General features: G+C 36.5%; 1 protein-coding gene across 1 annotated transcript; it reads left to right on the top strand.

Moving 5' to 3' along the window:
* The first annotated feature begins 16298 nt into the window (after nt 1-16298).
* On the top strand, nt 16299-18857 carry LOC100676660 (olfactory receptor 51I1-like). The gene has a single exon (XM_003421552.3). It carries the CDS (start codon nt 17573-17575, stop codon nt 18524-18526), a length of 954 nt encoding a protein of 317 aa, XP_003421600.2. The 5' UTR covers nt 16299-17572; the 3' UTR covers nt 18527-18857.
* Nucleotides 18858-19430: the final 573 nt, after the last annotated feature.

Raw genomic sequence — 19430 nt, 5'->3', positions numbered from 1 at the left:
GCTTTGGTTATGATAAAGCTGATATTAACATTCATACCATAAGATTATAAACATGTTTTCAGAAAAGTTGTTAGTTTTAGAGTTTATATTTAGTGTTTATATATGTTTACTACTAATAATACAATAATCACCACAGAATGTAATAGTAATAATAGCTTATGTCTATCAGATGCCTCTTATATGTTAGGAACTGTGGAAACACTCAGCAAGAATTTTTTTTATTAATCTTCAGAAGAAGCCTGTGAGATATATCATAATCTTCCCAGTTTTTAGACAACAGAATTGAGGTAAAGGGATTAAATTACTAAAAAAAAAACTTGGTGAAACAATTGGTTTCACAGTTTGCTGTTTTTATTCCTGCTACTACTATTTCATGTCATGCAACAGCTATTCCCCTACTACTCTGTTTTATTTTGTTGTTGTCCACATTGTGAGTTAAGAATTCTAAATTGTATACTGATATAAATACAGATTTTCAAATGAGTTACTGCAATGATTCATTTTATGTATCAATTTGGCTAGGCTATGGTGCCCAGTTGTTTGATTAAACACTAGTTTAGATGCTTCTTGGAATGTGTTATGTTAACGTGTCTAACATTTACAACTGGTTGATTCTAAGTAACGGAGACTACCCTCCAAGCGTGAGTGGCCCTCATGCAATCATTTGAAAGCCTTAAGAGCAAAAACTAAGACTTACAAGAGAAGATATCTTGCTGGAGCTTCCAGTCTGCCTGGCATAAGGGTTTTGAATTGACAGCCCACACCACACAATTTCATGAATCATTCCTTAAAATCTCTCTCTCTCTGTAAATATATTTATTAATCCTCAGAAAAATCTATAAGGTACATCATAATCTTCCCAATTTTTTAGGTGACACAATTGAGATAAAGGGATTAAATTATTAAAAACATTTAAAAAAAAAAAAAAAAACTTGATGAAACAGTCCTCACTATCCCTGAGACTGGATAATAAGCTTTGGATCCAAACCATGACCAACTGCAGTAATGTATTGGAAGGCCACTGTACACACCAAATTACTTTAATGAGTTTTGACCTTTATACTTGTCAAGAACTGAACTGTGTCCACCCTCAAAATGTGTATCAACTTGGCTAAGCCATAATTCCCAGAATCGTGTGGTTGTCTTCCATTTTCTTATCTGATATGATTATCCTGTGTGTTGTAAATCCTAACCTCTATCATGTTAATGAGGCAGGATTAAGAGGCAGTTATGTTAAAGGTGGAAACCATGGTGGCATAGTGGTTAAGTGACACAGCTGCTAACCAAAATGTCAGCAGTTCAGATCCACCAGGCACTCCTTGGAAACTCTACGGGGCAGTTCTACTCTGTCCTATAGGGTCGCTATGAGTCAGAATCCACTCGATGGCAGTGGGTTTTGGTATGTTAAAGGCAGGACTCAATCTACAGCATTAGGTTGTATCTTGAGTCAATCTCTTTTGAGATGTAAAAGAGAGAAGCAAGCAGAGAAAAGAAAGACATCGTACAACCAAAAAAGAATCGCCAGGAGCAGAGCATGACCTTTGCACCTGTGGTCTCTGCCCTGAGAAACTTCTAGACCAGGGGAAGATTGATGACAAGAGCCTTCCCCCAGAACCTACAAGAGTTAAAGCCTTCCCCGGAAGCTGGTGTCCTGAATTCTCACATCTAGCCTAGACTGTGAGAGAATAAATTTCTGTTTCTTAAAGCAATCCTCTTATGGTATTTCTGTTATAGTAGCACTGAAAAACTAAGTCAATGTTTTAAGGCTCAGATATGGTGAGCTAAATTTTTTATTGTTCTCTTTACCTCAAAGAGAAGGTAATGCAAATTCAATTATAAATAATGTAGTCTTTTATGTTTTATGGAAACCCTGGTGTTGTAGTTGTTAAGTGCTACAGCTGCTAATCAAAAGATCAGCAGTTTGAATCCGCCAGGGGCTCCTTGGAAACTCTAGGGGGTGGTTCTACTCTGTCCTATAGGGTCTCTAAGAGTCGGAATCGACTTGATGGCCGTGGGTGGGTTTTATTGAATGTTTACCTTGTCCCAGGCAATATTGTAAATGCATATATATATTTCTCCGTTTAAAAAAAAATGTATACATAAACAAAATAACTTTCCAAAAGTTTTATAATTAGAAGCAATGGAGCAGAGATTTGATTACTAGCAAACGACTCCAATTCCACTCTTAATCACAAGCCTGTGTCTTAATCCCTAAAACTTGTATTTTCTGATTAATGTGTAATCAATTGAGTGTACTTTTAACAAAATTATTTAAAGATCCAAGCTTTCCATCTTAGATTTTACTCTGATTTTGTATGTTCTATGAGCTATCCTGTTTTGTAATCTCCAATCACAGTTACATTTTTCTGACTCCACTGTTATAATATTTTCTTTTCTCTTTTTTTATAGAAGTAGATTACCACCCCTTCTTCAGAGGCACCTCTAGATGGACTCAAACTTCCAACCTTTCCATTATCATCCAAACTCATTGTGCAAGTGTATTTGTTTTCAATGTATATGGCTGACTACCTGAGTAGAATTTAGATTTCTGGCATAATATATGAGGGAGTGGTCAGACCTCATGAAGTAGCTTATCTCTCCACCAGAAAGACTTTTCCAAGAATTTGAAAGATGAAAAGTTTCCAAGATGGTGGTCAGCAGTGAGAAAAGTTGAAAGATTATTTGCATCTAAAATATGGACAGTTGGGGGCAAGATTTGACATTTGTGGGAAGAGAGACAAAATTCTGTTTATGAATGATATTGGTCAGCAGTTTGCTTATCTTGTAATTACATAGCCTGAGTTTGGTATTGACGTAAAGCTATCTCATAAAATGATTCGAGAAAGGTACCCTCCTTCAGCATTTTTTGAAAAAAGTTTGTATAGAATTCACCATTTCCCTTTTAATGTTTGATTGTATTCACCCAGTCAATTCATCTGGATCTGGTAATTTCCTTGTGGGAAGCATTCCAACTACAATTGCTCTAATAGACATGAACCCACTCAGATTATCTATTTTTCTAAAATGAAATTTGGTAGTTTTTGTACTCCAAAAATTTGCCCATTTTATCTGTTATCTAATTTACTGCAATAAATTTGATAAATAATTGGTAATTTGTATCTTTAATTATCTCATTCCTGACCCATTTGGCTAAAAGTTTAAAATTTAGATTGATCTTTAAAAAGAAGCACCTTGTTCTGGAATTCATATAAATTCTAAGGAGATGTATGTAATACAAACAATTGAATTATGTTAATCACTCTGTATAAATATGTAACAATATAGGCCTAAAATCGAATGTCAAATTACAAAATTAAGTTCCAGAGTGGTTAAGTGCTACAGCTGCTAACCAAAGGGTCAGCAGTTCAAATCTGCCAGGCGCTCCTTGGAAACTCTATGGGGCAGTTCTACTCTGTCCTATAGGGTGGCTATGAGTCAGAAACGACGTGACAGCACTGGGTTTGGTTTTTTTGGATACATGGATCCACAAACATAAAATTTTCCAAAAGAGTTGACTTTACAAAGAAGTTTCAGATTTACAGAAAAACTGTGCAGAGAGTACAAAAGTTTCCATATGCCCCTTCTTCCCCTGCACACCGCTTCTTCTATTATTAATATTTTGCATTCCTGTGGTTCATTTTTTTTTTTAATCTTTATTGTGCTTTAAGTGAAAGTTTACAAATCAAGTCAGTCTCTCACATAAAAACCCATATACACCTTGCTACACACTCCCAATTACTCTCCCCCTAATGAGACAGCTTGCTCTCTCCCTCCACTCTCTCTTTTCCTGTCCTTTTTGCCAGCTTCTAACCCCCTCCACCCTCTCATCTCCCCTCCAGGCAGGAGATGCTAACCTAGTCTCAAGTGTCCACCTGATCCAAGAAGCTCACTCCTTACCAGCATCCCTCTCCAACCCACTGTCCAGTCCAATCCATGTCTGAACAGTTGGCTTCAGGGATGGTTCCTGTCCTGGGCGAACAGAAGGTCTGGGGGCCATGACCACTGGGGTCCTTCTAGCCTCAGTCAGACTATTAAGTCTGGTCTTATGAGAATTTGGGGTCTGCATCCCACTGCTCTCCTGCTCCCTCAGGGGTTCTCTGTTGTGTTCCCTGTCAGGGCAGTCATGGATTGTAGCCAGGCACCATCTAGTTCTTCTGGTCTCAGGATGATGTAGACTCCGGTTCATGTGGCCCTTTCTGTCTCTTGGGTTCATAATCGCCTTGTGTCCTTGGTGTTCTTCATTCTCCTTTGATCCAGGTGGGTTGAGACCAATTGATGCATCTTAGATGGCTGCTTGCTAGCGTTTAAGACCCCAGATGCCACTCTTCAAAGTGGGATGCAGAATGTTTTGTTAATACAATTTATTATGCCACTTGACTTAGATGTCCCCTGAAACCATGGTCCCCAGACCCCTGCCCCTGCTACTCTGGCCTTCAAAGCATTCAGTTTATTCAGGAAACATCTTTGCTTTTGGTTTAGTCCAATTGTGCTGACCTCCCCTGTATTCTGTGCTGTCTTTCCCTTCACCTAAAGTAGTTCTTATCTACTATCTAATTCGTGAGTTCTCCTCTCCCACCTTCCCTCCCTCCCCCCTCTCTTAACCACAAAAGAATGTTTTCTTCTCAGTTTAAACTATTTCTCCAGGTCTTATAATAGTGGTCTTATACAATATTTGTCCTTTAGAAACTGACTAATTTCACTTAGCATAGTGCCTCCCAGGTTCCTCCATGTTATGAAATGTTTCACGGATTCCTCAACGTTCTTTATCGATGCTTAGTATTCCATTGTGTGAATATACCATAATTTATTTATCTGTTCATCCATCGACGGGCACCTTGGTTGCTTCTATCTTTTTGCTATTGTAAACAGTGCTGCAGTAAATGTGGGTGTGCATATATCTGTTCGTGTAAAGGCTCTTATTTCTCTAGGATATATTCCAAGGAGTGCGATTACTGGATCCTATGGTAGTTCTATTTCTAGCTTTTGAAGCAAGCACCAAATAGATTTCCAAAGTGGTTGTACCATTTGACATTCCCACCAGCAGTGTATAAGTGTTCCAATCTCTCCACAGCCTCTCCAACATTTATTATTTTGTGTTTTTGGATTAATGCCAGCCTTGCTGGAGTGAGATGAAATCTCATTGTAGTTTTTGATCTAATGGCTAATGATCATGAATATTTCCTCATGTATCTGTTAGCTACCTGAATGTCTTCTTTAATGAAGTGTCTATGCATATCTTTTGCCCATTTTTTAATTGGGCTATTTGTCCTTTTGTAGTTGAGTTTTTGCACTATCATGTAGATTTTAGAGATCAAGCACTGAGTGGAAATGTCATAGCTAAAAACTTTTTCCCAGTCTGTAAGTAGTCCTTTTACTCTTTTGGTGAAGTCTTTGAATGAGCATAGGTGTTTGATTTTTAGGAGCTCCCAGTTATCTAGTTTTTCTTCTGCATTCTTAATAATGTTTCTTACATTGTTTATGCCATGTCTTAGGGCTCCTAAAATTGTTGCTATTTTTTTCTTCCATGATCTTTATCGTTTCAGATTTTATATTTAGGCCTTTGAACTAGTTTGAGTTAGTTTTTTGTGCATGGAGTGAGGTATGGGTCTTGTTTTATTTTTTTGCAGATGGACATCCAGTTATGCCAGCACCATTTGTTAAAAAGACTGTATTTTCCCCATTTAACTGTTTTGAGGCCTTTGTCAAATATCAACTGCTCATATGTGGATGGATTTATGTCTGGATTCTCAATTCTGTTCCATTGGTCCATGTATCTGTTGTTGAACCAGTACCAGGCAGTTTTGACTACTGTGGCCATATAAATAGGTTCTAAAATCAGGTAAAGTAAGGCCCGCCACTTTGTCCTTCTATTTCAGTAATACCTTATTTATCCGGGGCCTCTTTCCCACCCATATGAAGTTGGTGATTTGTTTTTCCATCTCATTAAAGAATGTCGTTGGGGTTTGGATCGGAATTGCATTAAATGTATAGATCGCTTTGGTAGAATAGACATTTTTACTATGTTAAGTCTTCCTATCCACGAGCAAGGTATGTTCTTCCACTTATGTAAGTCTCTTTTGGTTTCTTGCAGAAGTGTACTGTAATTTTCTCTGTATAAGTCTTTTACATCTCTGGTAAGATTTATCCCTAAGTATTTTTTCTTCTTGGGGGCTACTGTAAATGGGATGGATTTGGTGATTTCCTCTTCGATGTTCTTTTTGTTGGTGTAGAGGAATCCAACTAATTTTCGTATGTTTATCTTGTATCCCGGTACTCTGCTGAAATCTTCTATTAGTTTCAGTAGTTTTCTGGAGGATTCCTTAGGGTTTTCTGTGTATAAGATCATGTCATCTGCAAATAGAGATACTTTGACTTCTTCCTTGCCAATCTGGATGCTCTTTATTTCTTTATCTAGCCTAATTGCTCTGGCTAGGACTTCCAGCACAATGTTGAATAAGAGTGGTGATGAAGGGCATCCTTGTCTGGTTCCTGATCTCAATGGGAATGTTTCAGGCTCTCTCCACTTAGGGTGATGTTGGCTGTTGGCTTTGTATAAATGCTTTTTATTATGTTGAGCAATTTTCCTTCTATTCCTATTTTGCTGAGAGTTTTTTTCATGAATGAGTGTTGAACTTTGTCAAATGCCTTTTCTGCATCAATTGATAAAATCATGTGATTCTTTTCTTTTGTTTTATTTATGTGGTGGATTACATTAACTGCTTTTCTAATGTTGAACCATCCCTGCATACCTGGTATGAATCCCATTTGGTCATGGTGAATTATTTTTTTGATGTGTTGGTGCATCTATTGGCTAGAATTTTGTTGAGGATTTTTGCATCTACATTCATGAGGGATATAGGTCTATAATTTTCTTCTCTTGTGGTGCCTTTACCTGGCTTTGGTATCAGGGATATGTTGGCTTCATAGAATGAATTTGGTAGTATTTCGCCCTTTTCTATGCTCTGAAATACCTTTAGTAGTAGTGGTGTTAACTCTTCTCTGAAAGTTTGGTAGAACTCTGCAGTGAAGCGGTCTGGCCCAGGGCTTTTTTTTTTGTTGGGAGTTTTTTGATTACCTTTTCAATCTCTTCTTTTGTTATGGGTCTATTTAGTTGTTCTACCTCTGTTTGTGTTAGTTTAGGTAGGTAGTGTGTTTCTAGGAATTCATCCATTTCTTCTAGGTTTTCAAATTTCTTTGAGTATAATTTTTTATAATAATCTGATATGATTCTTTTAATTTCAGTTGGGTCTGTTGTAATATCGCCCCTCTCACATCTTATTCAGGTTATTTGCTTCCTCTCCTGTTTATCTTTTGTCAGTTTGGCCAGTGATTTATCAATTTTGTTGATTTTTTCAAAAAAACAGCTTTTGGTCTTGTTAATTCTTTCAATTGTTTTTCTGTTTTCTATTTCATGTAGTTCAGCTCTAATTTTTATTATTTGTTTTCTTCTGGTGCCTGTGGTTTTCTTTTGTTGCTCACTTTCTATTTGTTCAAGTTATAGGGATAATTTTTCCTGTGGCTCATTTTTTACAATTTATGAACCTATATTGGTACCCTATGTAGGGTGTCACACCCAACTTGATTAAGGAGGGAATTTGTACTTGGGAGAGAACAGTAGCAATGTGAGATTGGTTACACACAGGGAGATTAATTAGATAAGGAAAGTTATTAAACGTAATGTGAGTCAGGTTTTTCACTGACTCTGAAGAAAGTCACAATTATAACATGTGAGGGAGGGGATTAAAATGTCTCATTAGAATAGTTGGTATCTGTAAGAACTCAAAATTTTCAAAATATGCAGTTAAATATATACCTTAATTTTGCTTAACATCTGTGTGAATATCTGTCATTTATCTATCAGCTAGCTAGCTAGTTAGCTGTCATCAATTTATTCAACCTAAAACTCCCCAAAATATTTGCATTGCCATTTTACCCTTCCAAGGTAATATATATATGCTTGGAGAGGTAAAATGGTAATAAAAAATAATATTTTATTGAGTTTTTGGTGAAAGTTTACACATCAAGTTCCCTTTTGACAATGTCCACACAAATTTTTCAGTGACATATGTTAACATTTAGTGCAATTTGTCAATATTCTCTTTCATTGTGTCCTGTTTGTTCCATTTCTACTATTCTAGTTTCCCTGCCCCCTTATCTTCTAATCTTTGCTTTTGAATAATTGTTGGCTTTTTGGTCTCATACAGATGGCTTTTAAGTAGAGCACCTTTATTTTGTTTGCCACTCTGTTAATTCCGTAAAAGATGATCTCAGTAGATAGGGCCTCAGGTCTAGGTTTAAGGAGCATCTCAGGACAATAGTCTTTGGGGGTCCTCTGCTCTCAACAGTTCCAGTTAAACAAGTTATTATTTTTTTTTTTAAATAAGAATTTGAGTCCTGCTTCACATTTTTTTCCCATTACGTCTGAGGCCATCTATTGTGACCCTGGTCAGAACTGTAGGTTGTGGTAGTAAGGCACCATGTAATTCTTCTGGTCTCAGAGTAGGTGAAGTAGTGGCTCCTGTAGACTTTTTCTTCTCTGAACTTTTGGTAACCTTCTTACTGCTTCGCTCTTGGTGAATAGAGACTTGTAATTGTGACTGGATGGCCGCTCACAAGCTTTTAACATCCCAGATGCTACTTAGTTCAGTAGGTTGCTGGTTATAAATTTTGTGAACCATTATGCCAATTGACTGAGTTATTCCATGAGACAATGGTCTTAAGTTTTCAAACCCAGAAAACAAATTTTGGAAGGTGTTTAGTTATATCTGCAGAGCATCTATATTTTTGTCTTCAATAAATATATGTGCTTGCACCCTCATATTTGTATTTACACATAATTTTTTTTTTTATAGATACAGAGGAAACCGTGGTGGTGCAGTGGTTAAGTGCTATAGCTGCTAACCAAAGGGCTGGCAGTTTGAATCCAACAGGTACTCCTCAGAAACTCTACAGGGTAGTTCTACTCTGTCCTATAGGGTTGCTATGAGTTGGAATCAACTCCGTGGCAATGATTTGGTTTGTTTGTTTTTTAATAGATACAGAAAGTGGAATGATGAATAGGGAAGATGGAAGAAGAATTGATGTGTTTGAATTATGGTGTTGGTGAAGAATATTGAATATACCATGGACTGCCAGAAGAATGAACAAACCTGTTTTGGAAGAAATACAACCAGAATGCTCCTTAGAAGCAAGGATGGCAAGACTTTGTCTCACATATTTTGGACATGTTATCTGGAGGGATCAGTCCCTGGAGAAAGACATGCTTGGTAGCGTAGAGGGTCAGCAAAGGAGAGGAAGATCCTCAGTGAGATGGATTAACAGAGTGGCTTCAACAATGGGCTCAAGCATGACAAGGATTTTGAAGATGGCACAGGACCAGGCAGTGTTTCGTTCTGTTGTACTTAGGGTTCCTATGAGTCAGAACTGACTTGATGGCACCTAACAACAACAGCATAGGTACTTATATCTGTTCTCACCTACGTAAACACCTGTACCTACCTGTGTACCAATATGTATATACTCATCCGTATGTGCTCACTCATTTTTACTTTGGTTGTGCTGTGCTTACTACATCCACAATTGGTGCCACTTTTCCCATCGCCAAAAAAAATAACATGTCTCTTTGGTCTCAAGTATACTTTCTTTTCGCCTCTCCTTTCCCTGGTAATCATCAATGAACGTTGGTCTTTCCTTATATATCTATTCTTGTCTTCTTATAAAAGAGGGAAAATACATTTATCTTCATATGCTTGACTTATTTCACTTAGCGTTATGGCCACCAGGACCATTCATGTTATGATGCAATTCTCGAACTCATAATTATTCTTTCTGGCTGTGTAGTATTCCATGGTATGTATGTACCACAATTTGCTCATCAATTAATCTGTTGATGGGCACTTCTGCTGTTTTCATTTATGTCCTTTTGTGAATAAAGCACCAATGAACATAGGCATGCATATGTATGTTCCTGTCATTATTTTTAGAACTCTGGAGTCCTAGTACTTCGAATCCATCAGCCATTTCTTGGAAACCCTGTGAATCAGTTCTATTGTATCTTATAGGATTGCTATGAATTGGAATAAACTCAGCAGCAATGGGTTTTTTTGTTCCTTTGTTTGTTTTGGCAGGGTATATACATAGGAGTTCAACTGCTAGATCATAAAGCATTCTATTTCAAGTTTTTTGAAAAAGCACCATACCATTTTCCATAGCGGTTGTGCCAATTCACAGTCCCACCAGCAATGGATAAGGGTTCTAATCTCCCCACATCCTTGCCAACATCAATTGTTATTTGTCAATGCTGTTTTTAATTAGTGCTATTCTAGCCAGTGTAAGAAGGTTTTTCATTGAAGTTTTCATTGCATCTCTCTAATAGCTCATGATCCTAAAGATATTTTCATATGTTTATTGGCTACTTAGATGTCCTCTTTGGTGAAGGTACTGTTCATGTCCTTTGCCAATTTTGTCATTGGGTTGTTTGTCTTTTTGTTGTTGACCTGTAGCACTTTTCTATAGATTTTAGAGATTAGACCCTTATTGGGTAAGTCATTTCTCAAGACTTTTCCCAGTCTACAGATTCTCTATTTATTCTTTTAATAGTCTTTTGATGTGCATAATTTTTAATTATTAAAAGGTCCCATTTATCCATTTTGTCTTCTATTTGTGCATTTTTTGTTTTTTGTTATCCCATTTTTAGAAAAGATTAGGTCCCATAGTTTTCTCCCTATGTTTTCTTCCAGGAAATTTATGGTTTTAGGTTTAATATTTAGATCTTTGATTCAAATTTAGTTTGTTTCTGTGTATAGTTTGAGGTATGGGCCCTGTTTCATTCATCCATGGGTAGACTCCAGTTTTGCCAGCACCATTTATGAAGTGTTTCTGCCCCACTGAAAGGACTTTGGCCCCTGTCGAAAATTGTTTGTCCATGGATTGCTGGGTTTAATTCTGGTTTTTCAGTTCTATTCCACTGGTCTTTTTGTCCATCGTTGAACCAGACTGTTTTGACTATGATGGCTAAATAGTATGTTTGATATCAGGGAGCATGAGGCTTCTTGGTTTGTTCTTTTTCTTCAGTATTGCTTTGGTTATTTGAGGTTTCTTTCCTTTCCATATGAAGTTGGCAATTAGTTCTTTAATTTCGGTAAAGAATGTTTTTGGGATTTGATAGGGATTATGTTGTGTCTATAGAATTGACATTTTCACTACATTAAGTCTTCTAATCCATGAACATGGTATGTCTTTCCATATTTATAGGCATCTTTTAGTCTCTTGTAATTGTGTTTTACAAGTTTCATTCTTAAATTATTTTATGCCCCTGGTTAGTTCCTAGATATTTTATCAATTCGGCAATTATTGTAAATGGTATCATTTTCTTGATTTCTTTTTTGCAGTAGTCTTTGTTAGTGTAGAGGAACCCAACTGATTTATATATGTTCATCTTCTACGCTGCAATGTTGCTAAATTCTTGTATTAGTTCCAGCAGTTTGTGTGTGTGTGTGTGTGTGTGTGTGTGTGTGTGTGTGTGTAATCTTTAGGGTCTTCTATATATAGGATCAGAAACCCTGATGGCATAATAGTTAAGAGCTGTGGTTGCTAACCAAAAGGTTGGCAGTTCGAATCCACCAGGCACTCCTTGGAAATTGTATGGGGTGGTTCTATTCTGTCCTGTCGGGTCACTGTGAGTATGAGTAGACTCAATGGCAGCAGATTTGGTTTTTATTGAAAGATTAGGTGCTTTCCTCTCGTTGGATTCTCATCAATGGTCCTCAGCTCAGGGAGTTTCCCCTCCCTGTTCTGAGACTGGGAATCTCTCTCAAGGCAGTAACTGGGGAAATCTTAGGACTTATTACATTTGTTTTCCTGTTTCTAAGAAAGAATTATCTTTTGTTGCCATATATTCAGTACCTTAAAAAATGTTGGTTTATACATTTTATTTCATTAGTTTGGTTATTTCAGGTGGGAGGGTAAATTAAATTCTTATAACTCCATTTCGGCCAAAAGCAGAATTGCCCATCCATTCACTCTTTATTGATTCAATGTATTTGAACAACAGTCACTGTTCTGGACATTCTGGATAAATTAGGAAATAAATAATAAAACCTTGAAAGAAAAGGGAAAAAGTAGTTACAACCAACAGATTTATGGGAAACAAGGAAGGGAGGAACCTAAAACCTTTAAAGAGGCAACACTAACTGAAAATAACATAAATAGTCCTATTCCTTTCCTCATATCTAGAACATTGTAATCTTGCAAAACAGTATAATAATGAGAACTAATAACAATGGTTATTAAAACCTGGATGAATTCAAAAGCTGGACAATAAGTAAAGAACACCAAAGAAGAATTGATGCTTTTGAATTATTCCGTTGGTGAAAAATATTGACTATACATGGACTGCCTGAAGAAGGAACAAATCTGTCTTTGAAGAAGTACAAATGAAATGCTCCTTAGAAGCAAGGATGGCCAGACTTTGTCTCATATACTTTGGACATGTTATCAGGAGGGGCCAGTCCCTGGAAAAGGACATCATGCTTGGTAAAGTAGAGAGTCAGAGAAAAAGAAGAAAACCCTCAACGAGACGGATTGATATGGTCACTGAAACAATGGGTTCAAGCGTAACAATGATTTTGAGAATGGCAAAGGACCAGGCAGAGTTTTGTTCTGTTGTACATAAGGTCACTATAAGTCAGAATCAACTCAAGGGCACCTAACGACAAAAACAATAACAATGGTAATGGAAGAGATAATTTCCAAATATTAGTTTCACAGAAATCAATTAGAGAATAATATTTAGAAGAGATTCACTTTAAGAATGATCCAAACCAAGTGGTTTATCAGAAACAATCACTTTCAAAGAACAGCTTATCATGTGTTTGTGGTAGACAGTAGAGATACAACTAGTTTCATGTTTAAATGTGTGGTAAATTACAAGTGTTCTGGAGTTGGAAAAGTTTTGGCATGGCCTTGGTTATAATTAATTTGTTTTTATAGCATCTTATGTACAGCATGTTGAAACTACTATCTCATGGGAATATTTTGATTAACTCTCTCTGGTCCTTTCTCTCTAGGAGACTTCATTAGCTGCAACAAATAACTCTAAATGTCAGGCATATGCACTCTCAGAGATTTCTTATATCTCTTAAGAAGCCATCCATTCTCTGCCTATTCCAAGGGTGGTGAAAGAAAAGAACTGAAAGAGAAGAACAGTACTCCTGAACTCACCGCCAACCCTTACTGCAGGTGCTGGTTACACGATGAGGAGATGGTACACTTAAAGTTAACTGTTGAAATTATTTTCATGAAAACAACAGAGATGGAGCACCATCTTTAGGAGATGATTAAATAAAATGTTCTTTAGACATGCAGCAGAATGAAAAATCATAGAATCTCAGTGTCCCTATAGAGGGAAGGTAAAGGAAGTGAGAAAATGTGAAAGTACTAATCCAGGACTGAAGAAGTTTATAGGAGTTCAAGCTTTAATGATGGGGATTCCTTGTACTAGGAGAAGGCTGGAAAAACCGTATGTTTAAGAAAACACCAAGTTGTCACCAGACAGCCAAGAAAAGGATTTAAAGGATTTTTTTAGAGATTAGAAGTAGATTATAGTCCATTGGAGTAGTTGAATGTTTTTGGATCTCCAGAAATATTCTTTGGGTAATCCACCAGACAGATAAATGGAAATCTAGTGCAAGGATAATTGGAGACCTATCAGACATAAATAGCAAAATGAATATTCCCTACCTGATGATACGACTTTACTCTTCTCCTTTAAGTTTAGTGGTATCTACTGTTCAGCTCAAAATGAACCTCATTTGGGATGAAGACCTAAACATTTCCTGCATCACAGTTTAAATGGATCCTAGGACAACCGATGAGTTTTATGTCTTTGTTAGGGGTTTAGAAAACATATGATTCAGTAGGAGTCTCTGAACTAGTATTTTTTTTTTAATTTAAACAAAATTTATTAGGTACCATCTGTACCCAAGCACTGTTGGGCTACACTTTTGAGAGATGTGAAAAATGCAGGCCCAATCTTAAAAGCATTTAAAATCAAGTTGAATAAGGGAAACTCATTTAGGTAACAGAAGATAATATGAAATCATATGTGGTAGATTGCAAATGTAGGAAAAAAGCAGTAAACTTTTTAGGGATTTAATAGTTGGTGAAATTATTAAATGAAATATTCATGGGAAGCTGTTTATAGAATTTTAAAAGTAAGCTGGTTTTTAAACAATAGATTTAATTACCATTGGTTAAGATAAGGCATGATCACATTTGAGGATTTGATTAGAAGGCATACAAATATTTTGATGTAGGAATGAGTTAGTTATACATGGTGAAATGAAGTAACAAAACTAACTAGAATGGAGAGTGAGTAGAGAAAAATCTAAATTAGTTGAAAGAAAAGGAATTCTTATTGGAGAGTGTTGGGCTATGGGGCATAAGAGATTTAAAAAAAAAACAAAATAGGCAGCACTCTGTACTAAGAATATACATGAATTTTATATTGGTAGTCACAGTGGTTTTGAAGGTGGTATTGAAGCTAGTGGTAGCACTAGTAATGGCTAGGTCAGTGCTAAAAACATAAGGAAAAGGTGAAAATAAAGGAGAAGAAAGTGAATTCCAAGATGTTCCGAAATATAGCTGAAGCAAAGGGAGTAAAGGTGATTATATGTGCGTATATGAACCTGTAGTATATTTATTTGTGTAGGTGTAAATGAAGTGTGTGATATATATACTGTGTAGAGTGTTTTGTCTTAGTGTAGTGAGCAGCAGTGTGTTGAATGACTATGACTATGTGTAGTATATGTACATGGCGAGGTTGGTTGCCCCAGCATTTTATCCACTATGCCTGTTTCTTTTCATAATGAGTGATCGTAATTTTCCATGTGTAAAGCTAAAAAAAAAAAAAAAAAAACAGAATATATTTTATTTATTATTCTAAATTCCTGGGAAGTCTGACTTTTTATTAGGGGTTGTGAATGCTGCTTGTGACTCAGACCCTTAGATAAGAGGGCACGCTTTGTATATTAATTTTTACCATTCACACCATGAAAAAATATAGGAGGATATAGTAGGCACTTGATGTCAAGGATATGTGAGTGGAAGCAAGAACCAGAATAGACAGATACATCAGTGGATGAAAATATATAAATTAAGATTTATCTGGGATTTGGTCTTCAAAGATACAATTGCATCTATAAAAAATAATATTTTGTATATTTGCATGTACAGGGTTCTAAAGCAGTACAGAAGTTATAATTTTGGCTGAGAATAAAAATTGTAGGCCCTTGTCCTTCAGAAGGAATCACTAATTTATTTCCATTTTTTTTTTGGCCATATTTTCAAAGAACACAATCCTACAAAAGATATTGTATCTTGATTTCATGTTCTTCAAGATAACAGTGTAGCTCAGTTATATTACCTGCCTCCCAAGCAACCAAATGTAGTTACACCTTTATCTTTTTTTTCTGGCATGGTAAACTCAGCAATTTTAAACAAAATACATAAAAGTTATTCAGTCCACCATAAATAATATACCTTTCCTCCAATTATGCCATTTTAAAGATGTTTACTAAGATACAGGATATTTGTGGTTTTAAACATGTTTTATTTACATTTTGATATGCAAAACATATTTCAGTTTTTTTCAAGAAGTTATCTGTTGATGTTTTATACTGTTCTAAGTCAAAATCTAAGAAGTAATGACAATACTCACTATGATTATTGTATCACTTGCTCATATTTTGATGATTATCCTCTTGAAAAGTTAACATATCACTTAGAAAGATAAATCAAATGGCTTAGAAGAATAGTGTCATATGTAAGTTTGTTTTGTTTTTTAATGACTTGTGATTTAGGTGGGCTATTGAAATATTCTGTTTTCTTTCTTCAGGTAGAAATATGCTCATGTATACAGATGCCTGAATATTTATAGGTATGAAGTTGATATGGCAGAAAGTGCAGGAACTTCTTTTAGATTTTCAGCAAAACTGACTGAATATGCGGATGAATGTATAAAAAAATTATGGTACATACCAAAACCAAACCAAACCCACTGCCTTCGAGTTGATTCCAACTCATAGCAACCTTATATGGAATATTAAGCAACACTAAAGAACAGTGATGAATCCTTAAAACGTCTCACAACATGGTTGAATCTGGATGCCATTATGCTGAGAGAAGTCAGTCAGTCACAAAAGGTCAAATATTGTATGAGACCACTATTATAAGAACTCAAGAAAAGGTTTAGACACAGAAAAATACATACTTTGATGATTAAAGGGGGAGGGGGGAGGGGAAGTCGCTAACTAGGTAGCAGACAAGTGTCAACTTTGGCGAAGGGAAAGACAACACTCAATGTAGGGGAAGTCAGCAAAACTAGACCAAAGCAAAAGCATAGAAGTTTCCTAGATGCATCCAAACACTTTGAGGGACCAAGTAGCTGGGTCTGGGGGCTGGGGACCATAGTCTCTGGGCACCTCTGGGTCAATTGACATAACACAGTTCATAAAGAAAATGTTCTACAAGTGGCCATCTAAGATACACCTATTGGTTTCACTCTTCTGGAGCAAAGCAGAATGAAGAAAACCAAAGACACAAGGAAAATATTATCCCAAAGGACTAAAGGATTGCATGAACCAGAGACCCCAGCAGCTTGAGACCAGAAGAACTAGATGGTGCCTGGCTACCACCAATGACGGCTCTGAAGGGCTCACAACAGAGTCACAGATAAAGAGGGAGAAAAATGTAGAGCAGAATTCAAATTCATTGAAGAAAGACCAGACTTACTGGTCTGACAGAGACTGAAAGAATCCCTGAGACTATCGTCCCTGAACACTCTGCTAAATCAGAACTGACACCATTCCCAAAGCCCACTTTTCATACAGATTAGACAGGTCTATAAAACAAAAATAACACACCTGAGGAATGTGCTTCTTAGTTCAAACAAATATGTGAGACCAAAAGGGCAACTCCTGTTCAAAAGCAAGACAAGAAGGCAGAAAGGGGCAGGAAGTGGATGAATGGACACAGTAAACCTGGGATGGAAAGGAGGAGCGTGCTGTCATATTGTTGGGATTGCAACTAATGTTACAAAACAATACGTGTTAAAAATTTTTGAATGAGAAATTAGCTTGAGCTGTAAACTTCCACTTAAAACACAATAAAATTAAAAAAAAAGACAATATAAAAGTAGATTCAAACATAGGTAAACTAAGCTATGAAAAAATAAAGAGGTCTGAGGATGAAATTTTTCTAAGATTTATAATACAAAAGAAAATTAGGTTCTTAATTTTCATTGTCACTTGATCAATGATTGAGTGTTCTAGGCCGAAGGAACTCTACTAGCTTTTACATTTTATAGCAGTTTTCCAAATTCTAACTCCTGATAGTTATTCAGAAAGGGTTGGAAACTTCCAAAGATGTAAAGATTAGTGTTGTCAAAGAGAAGTTAGTGTTTCTCAAGAGAAGTTAAATGCATTATCTTTAAATCTGTAATTTTTTTTTCCTTTTTTTTTCCCCATAGGAACAACTGGAAACTGGTTTGGGCTGGCCTCCGAGAAATATCTTCATGGAGCTTATAAATAGTAGCTGGTTTCAGCCACCTATTCTCTTTCTAACAGGCATCCCTGGACTGGAGACTGTACTAATATGGATCTCTTTCCCACTGGGTGTCATATACCTAATTGCCCTCCTAGGGAACTGCACCATCCTCTTTGTTATCAAAACCACTTCCAGCCTTCATGAGCCTCAGTATATCTTCCTATCTATGTTGGCAGCTACAGATGTGGGTCTGTCTTTAACAACTCTACCCACGGTACTTAATGTCTTCCTCCTGAATCACAGACAGATTGAGTTCCACTGCTGCCTAACACAGATGTTCTTCATCCATACTTTCTCTTCCATAGAATCAGCCATCCTGCTGGCCATGGCTTTTGATCGCTTTGTAGCTATTTGCAACCTGCTGCACTACACTGTGGTCTTAACCCCTCCTAGGATTACTGGAATGGGACTTGTGGCTGTGACTAGAGCTGTGGCATTGATGGCCCCATTGTCAATCCTACTCAAGCGATTGTCCTTCTGTAAGGGTATCATTCTATCCCATTGTTACTGCTACCACCCCGATGTTATGAAGTTGGCTTGTGGCCCTGTCAGAGTCAATGGCATCTATGGCTTATGCCTTGTCCTCTGCTCCTTTGGAGTTGACTCTACATTCATTATAATTTCATACATCCTAATTTTGAAAACAGTGCTGGGTATTGCCTCAAAAAGTGGTCAGCTCAAGGCACTCAATACTTGTGTTTCCCACATCTTTACTGTCTTCATCTTTTATGTGCCACTCATCGTGCTTGCCTTAATTCATAGGTTTGGTACATTTACATCTCCTCTTCTGCATGTAACCATGGCAAATCTCTTCCTCTTCTTAACCCCTGTCCTTAACCCCTTGGTTTATAGCCTAAAAACAAAACAGATAAGGTCAACATTGCACAAGATATTCAAGGGGAAGGAGAATGTGCTAAAGTAATCAAGTATGACCTTAGTGAAAAAGATACCCTAACTCTTTCTCATTTATCTGTCTGTTTCTATCAGAAATACAACACCATTTCAAGGTATGGTTTTGTGAGAATTGGTGAGGTATTTGCTCTTTGTCTGACAAGAAAACAGTAGTTTTGTAGTTATTTTCTCAATTCATCAATAGCTTAAGAAATCTTTCTAATTTTTTTTTTCTTTACTGTCTGTCCCTTTTTATATATTTAATTACAAGCGATTAAGTCGTTACCAATTCTAGATGATAAAAGCCAAATTATTAACATATTTTAGAAAGTTTTCAGGTTTTTTTTTTTTTTACCCCTGCCTGTTTGCCAGCCTCAATTCCAACTACACAATACCTCTTCTCCTCAATATATTTTTACAAACCTATACCAGCTGTTATATGACTCCAAGTTTTAACAAGCTCTGGCTTCAAAATTTAGGACACACCTTAAACACAACTACTCTATTAAGAACTATTAAGAATTTCATTTTTTTAATTTAGTAGAATTGTGTTCCATTTGTCTTTCAGAGTACCTCATAAATAAATTTATATATTTACAGCACAATTTTACTTACATCTTTATGTGTATCTTCTCCAAGTGGTTAAAAGCTACTGCTGCCAACCATTTGGATGGCAGTTCGAATCCACCAGGTGCTTCTTGGAAACTTTATGGGGCAGTTCTACTCTGTCCTATAGGGCCGCTGTGAGTTAAAATTAACTCGACAGCAACAGGTTTGGTTTTTTGCTTTTTTTGGGGCAGGGGGAAGGTACTGTTCTGATTTCTTTCTGAACTCACTAGTGGGTACTCTAACCAGTGACACAGGTCATGCTGAATTATTTACTTATTTTTATTTACAAGTAAATGAATGTTCATGTATACAGGTAGCTACCCTTG

The sequence above is a fragment of the Loxodonta africana genome, chromosome 7 (genome assembly GCF_030014295.1).
Source record: "Loxodonta africana isolate mLoxAfr1 chromosome 7, mLoxAfr1.hap2, whole genome shotgun sequence".
NCBI classification, from domain to species: Eukaryota; Metazoa; Chordata; class Mammalia; order Proboscidea; family Elephantidae; genus Loxodonta; species Loxodonta africana.
Note: the sequence above shows the minus strand (reverse complement) of the source record. Positions and strands in the feature narration are given on the sequence as shown.

Bases quoted from the DNA above. Each gene is read 5' to 3' on its own strand.
- LOC100676660 (XM_003421552.3), top strand. From the start codon at position 17,573: ATGGAGCTTATAAATAGTAGCTGGTTTCAGCCACCTATTCTCTTTCTA.